This window comes from Equus caballus, chromosome 6, assembly GCF_041296265.1.
Source record: "Equus caballus isolate H_3958 breed thoroughbred chromosome 6, TB-T2T, whole genome shotgun sequence".
Classification (NCBI taxonomy): domain Eukaryota; kingdom Metazoa; phylum Chordata; class Mammalia; order Perissodactyla; family Equidae; genus Equus; species Equus caballus.
This window is the reverse complement of record NC_091689.1, coordinates 85,361,615-85,373,215: the sequence shown is the minus strand read 5'-3', so window position 1 is coordinate 85,373,215 and position 11,601 is coordinate 85,361,615. Positions and strand designations below refer to the sequence as shown.

At 34.0% G+C, this 11,601-nt stretch overlaps 1 protein-coding gene and 1 pseudogene across 1 annotated transcript; both read left to right on the top strand.

Moving 5' to 3' along the window:
- The first annotated feature begins 759 nt into the window (after window positions 1–759).
- OR6C328 (olfactory receptor family 6 subfamily C member 328) lies at window positions 760–1,695 on the top strand. The gene has a single exon (XM_001504060.4). The coding sequence runs from the start codon at window positions 760–762 to the stop codon at window positions 1,693–1,695; it is 936 nt and encodes a 311-aa protein (XP_001504110.3).
- On the top strand, window positions 7,263–8,198 carry OR6C347P (olfactory receptor family 6 subfamily C member 347, pseudogene; annotated as a pseudogene).

The following is an 11,601-nucleotide window of genomic DNA, read 5'->3' as shown; positions in this document are numbered from 1 at the left end:
TCATTAAGTGAAAGACATTATACAAAACTGTAGGAACTGTGGAAAAATAACAAGGAAAGAGTGTATAGTCATGAGTGAAGAGGAACTGACAAGTCTAAAAATCCAAACAAGCAAACGGATGACTTCTAAAAACTCGTGTGTGTAATTTTTAAGTTAATTTATCAAAGAACTTCATAAACATAAATACAAATAATTGTATTTAAAATGCTGTATTCTGCATAGCAGTTCACACCTTGACAGAGAATGCAGAAGGAAGGCAGAAGAAAAGAGAAATGTAGAAGGAAAACAAGGGGGTAAACTTCTATGCAGTCTTGTGTGTAAGGCTTAGCATGGTTCATAGGAGAAAATAAACTTATTTCTCAAAAAACAAAGAAAATAATCTAATTATAAAGGTGGAGCAGAGACTACAAGTTCTGGGCAAGACTCTTTAGCATGAGTCCAAATTACATATGATGTATTAACGTTTTGACAAGGACAAAATTATTAACCAACAGCATAACTTTAATAATGTGTTTTTGTGTGTTTTTTTAACCTAGCTCCCAATAGAGGAGAATTTTGGGGAGCCAAATGACATTTTTGTTACCCATAAAACCATTCTACATTAGCATATAAATCTAACCATATTCACAGTATGAGTTAAAATATGATGTGTAGTGTAGTGAAGGTAGATCTGATTAAATTAGAATGTATGCAGATAATATAGTCTATATAATAGTCTCTGAATTACTACATATGCAGAACGAACAGAAGTCATCAGTGATGAAAAACTGTACAGTAACAACATTCATACTGTTGGGATTGACTGAGGACCCTGAGTTGCAAGTTCTGATTTTTATCTTTCTGTTTCTCACCTACCTGCTGAGTATAACGGGGAACTTGACTATCATCGCACTCACCTTTGTGGATCCTCAACTTAAAACACCTATGTACTACTTTTTACAAAATTTCTCCTTCTTGGAGATGTCATTCACAACTGCCTGTATTCCCAGATACTTGTATAACATAGCAACAGGAGATAATATCATTACATATAATGCTTGTATCATGCAAGTCTTTTTTACTGATCTCTTTGCAATAACAGAATTCTTTCTCCTGGCTGCCATGTCCTATGACCGCTACGTGGCCATCTGCAGTCCCTTGCAGTATGTGACCATCATGAGCAGCAGAGTCTGCAGGAGGCTTGTTTTTTGCTGTTGGTTGGCTGGATTGTTGACCATAGCCCCCCCACTTAGTCTGGGGCTAAATCTGAAATTCTGCGACTCGAATGTTGTTGATCATTTTCTCTGTGATGCTTTTCCCCTCCTGAAGATATCATGTTCAGACACACGGCTCATGGGAAAAACTGTATTAATCTGTGCTGTGCTGACCCTCATTTTGACCCTTATGTGTGTATTTCTATCCTATGCTTACATAATTAAGACGATTTTAGGATTTCCATCTGCCCAGCAAAGAAAAAAGGCCTTTTCCACCTGTTCTTCCCACATGGTTGTGGTTTCCATCACCTATGGCACATGCATGTTCATCTACATGAATCCGACAGCAGAGAAACAAGTGACTGTCAATAAAGTGCTTTCACTGCTCGTTTCTTCCATTTCACCTATGTTAAATCCATTTATTTATACACTGAGAAATAAGCAAGTGAAGAAAGCCTTCAACAACTCAATTAAAAGAATTGCATCATTCCTGAAGAAGTAAAATAAAAAGTAATCAATAAAGTTAAAATAAAAAATAAATGGCTGTTAAACCTTTCTATTGAAGCTTAGAATTCTCCTTGTCTTTTAATAGTCTATATTTCAGGTGTGTTATGTTACTTAGCTCCTCCCTGGATTTACTTACATTGCTCTTTAATCAACTCATTTCTTTCCTTTGGTTTTTACTCACCTTCTTGTAGATTTGTCTTGGAAAATAAAAAGAAAGAATAATTATCATAAATTCATTTGTAGATAAATATAACTCCATATAATTAAATTTTATGGTATAATAAAATCATTCATCAGTCTTCTATAAAATTTATAGCATAACACTGCTGATTTTTATATTCAAATGTGCACAAAATAATACAAAAATTCAAGTAAGAATTGAAATTTTATGTTAAAATACTGAATAGGATGAATGAGGGCATTAGGTAATAATACAAGGAACAACTGAGAGAGAAAATAATAGCATTTCTAGTACTCTAAGAAAATACATTCAAAACAGAAAAGGGGCCGGCTCTGTGGCCAAGTGGTTAAGTTCACGCACTCCGCTGTGGCGGCCCAGGGTTCAGATCCTGGGCGCTAACATGGCACCACTCATCAGGCCACGTTGAGGCGGTGTCCCACATCCCACAACTGGAAGGACCAGCAACTGAGATATACAACAGTGTAGAGGGGGCGGTTGGGGAGATAAAGCAGCAAAAAAAAAAAAAAAAACAGAAAAATATGCTGGATGAAATCTCACAAATATCCTTTTGAATATATAGCTTGAAGTAACAGTTAGTGTGTGGGTAACCACAAGTTAGCAAAGATACAGAATCATCAGAAATGAAGATAAGGGGCTGGCTCTGTGGCCGAGTGGTTAAGTTTGCGAGCTCCGCTTCGGTGGCCCAGGGTTTCACCAGTTCGGATCCTGGGCATGGACACGGCACTGCTCATTAGGCCACGTTGAGGCGGCATCACACATACCACAACTAGAAGCACCTACAACTAAAATATATAACTATGTACTTGGGGGATTTGGGGAGAAAAAGCAGAAAAAAAAAGAAAAAAAGAAATGAAGATAAATCATCTCATCTATTACTTGTGGATTCCTGGGAAAGCAAAGAATGGAAGATGGAGAGATGTAAGCTTTTGAATTATGGATACAGGGGCTTAGGTTCAAATGTCCATATGGGGATGGGAGATGAAGTATCAGGATCCAAGTGGTGAAACACATGATACTGACAGAATAGCATAAAGTCAAGACTTTAAAAATGTAATTTAGGAAAAGAAATTGACCACTCCATGAAAATACCAATGTTCTCTAAGAATTTTTTTTTATTTCTTCTTGACTTATGAACTATGGATGGGGTGGGGAACCATTATTATACTTCTCTGTCTATCTGAAAGAGAGCTTTTACAGTCCAAATTCTATAAAAAATAATCTACTAATGCCACCTATAAAGAATTGAAGAGCGAATCCAAATGTTACTCTTTGGAAGTTAAGAAACACATATGCAGTGAAATAGAGATACTTCAAAACAATTCATATAAAGCGTAAAAAAGGTATACTCAGAAGAAATTAAAGAATTATTCATCCATAAATATGTTCATTATTTTGTAAAATAAACAGAACAAAAAATAAAGCGACTCCTGCTCATTATAAGATTTTTAAAACCCATAAAATTAATCCAAAGCAAGTAGAACATGGATTTTACTGAGGAAAGAAAATTAAATAAATTTAAAAAGATAAATCTAAAAGTTGATTCTTTTAAAAATTTCAAGAAAATTGTTAAATTTCTCAGAAACATGGATGAATGCAAAACAAAGAGCAAAATATATAAGGTTTCAAATAAGAAAAAGATATAAATACTAATGCAGTATAAATTTATATAACTTTATGGGTGTACTATCACAATTCCACAACAAGAACAAAATAATGTGAAGACCCAGAGCTAATGAACAAAGTTTTAGCAAAATAAAATTTAAAAATTAATTCTGTCAGGTGCACACCGTGATCGTCCTCCCTCTGTAGGGAACATGGCTGGACATACTTTCTCTTTCAGATCAGAAACCATCAATATGTGCAGAAAACACTCAATCCCAGAGAGCCCAAATAGAGTCAGAACTGGGGAGTTTTAGATTTTGCTACTTACGTAGGAATAGTACGGCTACATGAAATAGCCTCAAAAGGAGAACCCTATAGTGGTCTCATCTAGACCAAGTGCAAATGATCATTGTCACTATTATCAATAAGCAACGTTAACAAGCTGATACAAAATGTCCTGAGACTCCCCAGATAGATACACATAACATGTATGAATCTCAAAAAATTGTGAGTTGTTGCCTGTGAATTGCAGCACTGGGGGATGGGCAGGAGTAAAGGACTTAGAAAAGGGGCCCAAAGAAACTTTAGGGAATGATGGATATATTTATTACTGTGATCGTGATGATGCTTTTCAGGAAGTACAAATATGTCAAAACTTATCAAATTGCACATTTTATGTACAGTTGATTGTATGTCAATTATAACTCAATAATCCTGTTAAAAATTAAAAAGCAAAAACTTTTGACAGATTTGACTGTAAAACAAATGAAATATATGCCAAAAATCAGCATTAACATTTTTAAAGACTTATCATAATCTTAAAATACATATATAACATATTTAAATGAACAAGATATGAATAGGCATAAAAATAAAAATAATGTACACTAAAACCTAATTATGGTGGCAAATGTTTGATATGAATAATCTTATGGCTCTTATAACACTATATAAATTTTCCAAAAACAAAATAATATTTTTATCTAGAAATTTCCCTTCTCCCAATTATGCTCACACATGCAAAAATATTTGTGTGAAAATACTTTTGATAGAATGATTGATAACTGTGGAAAATAAAGAACATTGTACATTTAATTCAGGCGTTGGTTTAAAAATTGCCAAAATATTCATGCAGCTAATATCATTAAAGTGAATAATTGGAAAAAACAAAAATTTATATTATGTGATAAATTAAGATATGTTTAAATATATAAAAGTGTGTTTTTTATAGTGGCAAAATATACTTAACATAACGTTTACCATTTTGACCATTTTTAAGTGTGAAATGCATTGAGTAATTTTAAGTGTAAAATGTATTAAGTGCATTCATATTGTTGTGCAACGTTAAAATCATACATTTGTATCCAATTATAAGTTGTGGTTGCAAATTTTTATGCATTCATGAATAATACTTATGATAGTTCATGTATTTGGAGAATGAAAAATCTGGAAGGAAAAGGTCCATAATGTAAGCAGTAGCCTTATGTAAAACATTTCATTTTGCTTATCTGATTAAAATTGTCCAATGATAATAAAATATTCCTATAACAAATGATTCATATAATAAAAAATTACAATCTTCCAAATGTTTTACCAGATGTGAAAGTTAAAAAAATGAGCCATGTAATTTAAGTGATACAGTTGCCCTCCTGACCTGCGTCAAAGGCTGCTGTAGCATCTTCCTATCTCCAAGGACACAGTCCCCACTGAAGCCTGTGTTACTTGTGTTTTTCACTTCATTACCAGAAAATAAATTAATAACTCTTGATTGTAGAGCACCAAGGGCCATTTGTTTTTTTCACTTAGTGGCATTTCCTGCAAATTAACAAGTCATGTTTGACATTGTAAAAGCATTTCTCTCTCTCTCCTGATGGTTTAAAATATCATCTCTTCCCCGGTGGAGAGAGTTCCTCAGCCCTTAGAGTAATTTATTGTCTTTTCAATGATGGAGATAGTAAGAACATATTTGGAGACTTGTAACAGCATTAAGCTCATCATAAGCAAGTCTGTCCAACTTGTTTGAGACAGAAAACAAAGGGAGCTCTATGCACTCCTAGACATGCCAGTGAATGTGAAGACATAAATACTTCTATAAAAATATCACTTTAACCTTGTAGTCTTAATATTGCCATGTGTAAACCACCAACAAAAGTCTGGTTTACCAACAAAAGAGTAAGTATGACAAAGTTTGTCGCTTTGATTGTAATTCCCTTTGTAGGATCTAAGTTATATTGTCTTTGGTAAAGAAAATGGATTTCAGAGATCATTTATATATTTTAATGCATTTGAGATATATAAATATGAGATGTCATTTTTTAGAATGAATTTTCCTTCTGTAGATAAGTGTCATCAAGGGTGGTTTCTATGCATAAGATATGTAAACAAATCTGTGTCTAACTTAATGCAAGAAATATTCAGGGTAACTTTGCATAGACAGTCAACCTCAAATTAAAAATAAAGTGTCTTCGTATATGTAGAAGTATATAAGCAAGCCCTCGCCATTCTCTTCCCGCCCCAAAAAGAATAATATAATGACTGAAGTGAGAGCATCTTGCTGCAGGTGACTTTGTTCATTTTGAACATTTCCTTGAAAGATAGAATAAACAGACAGGCGTCAGTTTCACTTTAGCGTGACTCTGTTTATTAACTTCTGTTATCGAGTAAGTTGTAATATCTTGGAAAAAAGCAGCCATACTTTGAGAGTTGAATATGCTCAAAGTTTGGAGAGTTGAGTATGATTTCACAGTGATGCACATATCATCTGACAGTTTAGGAGAAAAGATGGAAGGAAGATAGAGATATATAACCTTCTATATCTCAATTTTATATAAATACTTGATTCTTGAATGAGAGATTAAATTTCCTAAGAGATTTCTAACTTCTGAGTGAGCCGTGATCCTCAGTGATTTTTCCAGATATTGGGGAACTTTATGAACTGGATAAATCGTCACACGCAACTCTGCCCCAACCTCAGTAAGAAGAGAACAAGTTAAAGAATAAAGTGAATCTGCTCATAAAACAAACTAAGGACAGAAGGGGAAATATTTTCTATTAATTAATCTCAGAAAACCTCAAGATTTAAAATAGCAATTGTGTACTAGAAACATTTTGGGTTCCTATTGGTATAGGATCAATGAAGATAAAATAATTCATTGACTGGAAGATGAAGGAGGGAAAAGAAGGCAGTCATCACTTGTGTCAGCAGTAGAGGTAACACATATACTCAGTAAGGGTAATGCACATACTCAGAAAAAAATGTGGACTGTGTATCAGGGGGTGGGGAGCAAGCAGCAGGGCTTACATTTGTTGTTAGAATCAAGCACTCTTAACCTAAAAACATACCAGCAAACAAAAATCTTCTTTTGGAACAAAGACTTCAAGTTTTGCTCTAGAGTCTGTAGAGTGGACCCAAGTTATATTAGCATTTTTTTAAAAAAGACCCAAAGTGTCAAGAACATACATGAAATCAAGGGTGAAATTTTATGATTTAGTTTCTGAAGACGGAAAAATTCTTGAAAGCTGAAAAACATTGCCACACATAAAGTTACACCTCCTGAGGAATCTATTTAGTCACATGGGAAAATCCTAAACACAGGATAGACATTAAATGTAAATATATATGCAATATATATAATTACATATGATGAAATATAAAAGCCTGAATATATTAAATTTTAGAACAGTTAAAATAATCTATAATCCATAAGAAAATTTCTCTGAATATCACAGACAGATTGGAGAAAAGTCAAAAGTCAGTGATGAAAAACGGTACCATAACAGCATTCATTCTGCTGGGACTGACAGATGACCCTGAGCTTCAGGTTCTGATTTTTATCTTTCTATTTCTCACCTACTTGCTGAGTGTAACTGGAAACCTGACCATCATCACACTCACCTTTATGGATTCCCACCTTAAAACACCCATGTACTTTTTCTTAAAAAATTTCTCCTTCTTGGGAATCTCATTCACATCTGCTTGTATTCCCAGATACTTGTATAGCATAGCAACAGGTGACAAGGTCATTACCTATAATGCTTGTGCCACCCAATTGTTTTTTATTGACCTCTGTATAGTAGCGGAATTTTTTCTGCTGGCTGCTATGTCCTATGACCGCTATGTGGCCGTATGCAAACCCTTGCATTATGTGATCATCATGAGCAGCAGAGTCTGCAGGATTCTCATCATCTGTTGTTGGATGGCTGGTTTATGTGTAATAATGCCACCACTTGGCCTGGGTTTAAATCTAAAATTCTGTGACTCTAACAGGATTGATCATTTTGGCTGTGATGCATTGCCCTTAGTGAAAATCTCATGCTCGGACACATGGTTCATAGAACAGACAGTTATAATCTGTGCTGTGCTGACCCTGAATATGACTCTTACTTGTGTAGTTTTGTCATATGCTTGCATCATCAAGACAATTTTTAGATTCCCTTCTGTTCAGCAGAGGAAAAAGGCCTTTTCTACCTGTTCTTCCCACATGATTGTGGTTTCCATCACCTATGGCACATGCATTTTCATCTATATGAATCCAACAGCAAAGGAAGAAATGACTGTTAACAAAGTAGTCTCACTGCTTATTTCTTCTATTTCACCTTCATTGAACCCATTTATCTATACCTTGAGAAACAATCAAGTTAAGGAAGTCTTCAAGGACTCAATCAAAAGAATTGCCTTTCTCTCAACTAGGTAAAAGAAAATAATATTTCTAAAACATCTCAAAAAAATAAGGATAAATGGCCCAGACATTTTATTTTTAAAATTCATCATCTATTCTTTTTCCTTGAGGACATTCTTACGTATTTAGAAAACTCAAGAAACTCTAATAGGACACAAGTGGAATTAATAAAAGAATTTGATGTTCTAGCCGAAAAAATGCAAAATATTTAAAACTGAGTAGACTGCAACAGCAATAAATAAGAGGAAATCAATTAGAAAATATTATTTCAGTCATGTGAGCCATAAAAATGTAAGTACCAAGACAGTAATTTCTTTTAGATTTCTTTTTTTATTGAGGTCACATTGGTTCATAACGTTATATAAATTCCACATACACATTTTTATATTTGAGTTTCTGTGTAGACTGCATCGTGGTCACCACCAATTGTCTGGTTTTTATCCATCACACATATGTGCCTCTTTACTCCTTTTGCCCTCCCCCTGGTCTCTTGCCCTCTGGTAAACATCCATCTGTACTCTGTATTTATGTGTTTGTTTGTTTGTATATCTTCCACATATGAGTGAAGTCATACCATAATTCTCTTTCCCAAGAGAACAAATTTAACGTGAAAGTAGAGAGTATATAAAGAAATTAGAAAATTTCTTAAAATAACATAAAATATAATTAGAACAAAAGAAATTGAATCAATATTCTTGGTTGGAAAATTTTCATATGAGCATGTACATGTGTGTATGTATAGATTATTTATGTATTGTAGAAACATTTATTTATGCTTTGGTATATAGTCACTGAGCCCATAGAGTATTAAAGGAAGACAAAATTTAATGCAGGTTATCTAAAGCAGAAACTAAGTGCTACAATCAGAAAGAAGAATGGGTAGACCAAGAAAAGGAGAAAAATCAAAATAAAACATCGATCATACAATCCCACTCATAAGTGAGGGCTGGGTATATATATTTGGTTTAAATAAAGAAACTTTTTTTCAAATAGACTTAGATCTACACAATGATAGAATATCAAATGTCTGTTTCTCCGTGAAAAAAATTAAGTTGTGGTCTATTTTATTAATACTAGTTCAGTAAAAATAAACAAAAATGCAAAAAAGAAAACCTATTTGAATGTATAAATGTTACACATCATACAACAAAATATTATTTAGCCATAAATAAGCAGGAAATCATACCATTTGCAACAACATGGATGGACTTTGAAGGCTTTATGCTAAGTGAAATGAGTCAGCCAGAGAAAGACAAATACTGTGTGATCTTATTTATGTGTGGAATCTAATTTAAAAAAAAGACCTCATAGAAAAAGAGATTAGATTTGTGGTTGCCAGAGGTGATGTGGGGGTAGGGAGGTGGAAACTGGATGAAGGTGGTCATAAGATATAAATTCCCAGTTATAACATAAACAAGTCTTGGGGATGTAATGAGCAAAATGATGACTATAGTTAACATTGCTGTATGACATACTTGAAATTTGTTGAGAGTGAATCATAAGAGTTCTCATCACAACGAAAAAATCATTTTTTACTTTTTTCTTGCATTGTATGAGATGATGGATATTAAATAAAATTATTTTCATAATACTTTCAGAATATGTAGGTCAAGTCGTTATGTTGCACACCTTAAAATTATACAGTGCTGTATGTCAATCATATCTCAAAAAAGCTGGACAAAAAGGAAATATAACATTCTCATCACAAAAAATTATAAATATAAAAAGAAAAGCACTCTAAACCCAAAGCAAGCAGAAAGAAAAAAATAAAAAAGATGAGAGTGGAAATAAATGAACTAGAGAATAGGAAAATATTAGAAAAAATGAAACAAAAGTTGGTTATTTGAAAATATCCATAAAATTGAAAAATATTTATTTGGATTGAACAAGATAAAAAAGAGAAAAGACTCAGATTTCTAAAATCAGGAAGAAAGGGACATCACTAAATCTTACAAGAAGAAGAACTATGAGGAAGCTCTAAGAGCAATTATAAACTTGTTATGTATCCTAGGTGAAATGGACAAATTCCTAGAAAGACATCAACCACTAAAATTGACTCAGAAGAAATAGAAAATTTCAATAGATTTATAACAAGTGTAGATATTGAATTAGTAATCAAAAAACTTCCCAAAAGCAAACAAAGGGCCTAGATGTCTTCAATTGTGAATTTTACCAAACGTTTAAAGAACAATCAACACCAGTCCTTTGCAAACTCATGAAGATAGTAAAAACCACTTTCCAGTTCATTCTACAAGGCCAGTATTACCATGACCCCAAAACCTGACAAATATGTGACAAGAAAGAAAACTATGGACCTTATGAATACATGTTCCTTATCAATTCAGGCCTGAATATCATCTACAAAATACTTGAAGGCTAAATCCAGCACAACCCACACGCAAAATGATTATACACCATATATGATGAAGAAGGATGCATCCCAGGAATACAAGATTGATTTACCATCCAAAAATCAACAAATCTATGACACTATATTAATAGAATAAAGAACAAAAGCCACATGATCATCTCAAGAGACACAGTAAAAGCATTTGACAAAATCCAACACCAGTTCATGATAAAAACACTCAGAAAACTAGGAATAGAAAACAACTTCTTCAACTTTATAAAAACATCTACTAAAAAGTACCAGGTAACCTCATCACTTAATGGTGGAAGATTGCTCTCCCTCTAAGATCGGAAACAGTAAAAGGATGTCTGATTTCTCCACTTCTATTCAACATTGTACTGGAGAATTTTTTTTTTTTTTGAGGAATGTTAGCCCTGAGCTAACTACTGCCAATCCTCCTCTTTTTGCTGAGGAAGACTGGCCCTGGCTAACATCCATACCCATCTTCCTCTACTTTATATGTGGGACGCCTACCACAGCATGGCTTTTGCCAAGAGGTGCCATGTCCACACCTGGGCTCCAAACCGGCGAACCCTGGGCCATGGAGAAGTGGAATGTGCACACTTAACCACTGCGCCACTGGCCCGACCCCCGTACTAGAGATTTTTAATAGGGCAATTAGAGAAAGAAAAAAGAAATGAAACAAAAAGACACGAAAAGAAGAAACAAAACTATATTTTCAGACAATATAAACTTGTATATAGAAAATCCACAAAATCCACAAAACATTATTTGAGCTAATAAACAAGTTCAGCAAGTTTGCAGGATACATGATCAATAACAAATATTATTATCATATTTTTTGAGGAAGATTGGCCCTGACCTATCATGCATGCCCATTTTCCTCTATCTTATATGTGGGATGCCTACCACAGCATGGCTTGATTACTGGTGCGCAGGTCCGCAGACCAGGACCTGAACTGGTGATCCCCGGGCCCCTGAAACAGAACTCACTAACTTAACCTCTGGACCACCCAGCTGGTCCCAATAACAAAGATTATTTGCATT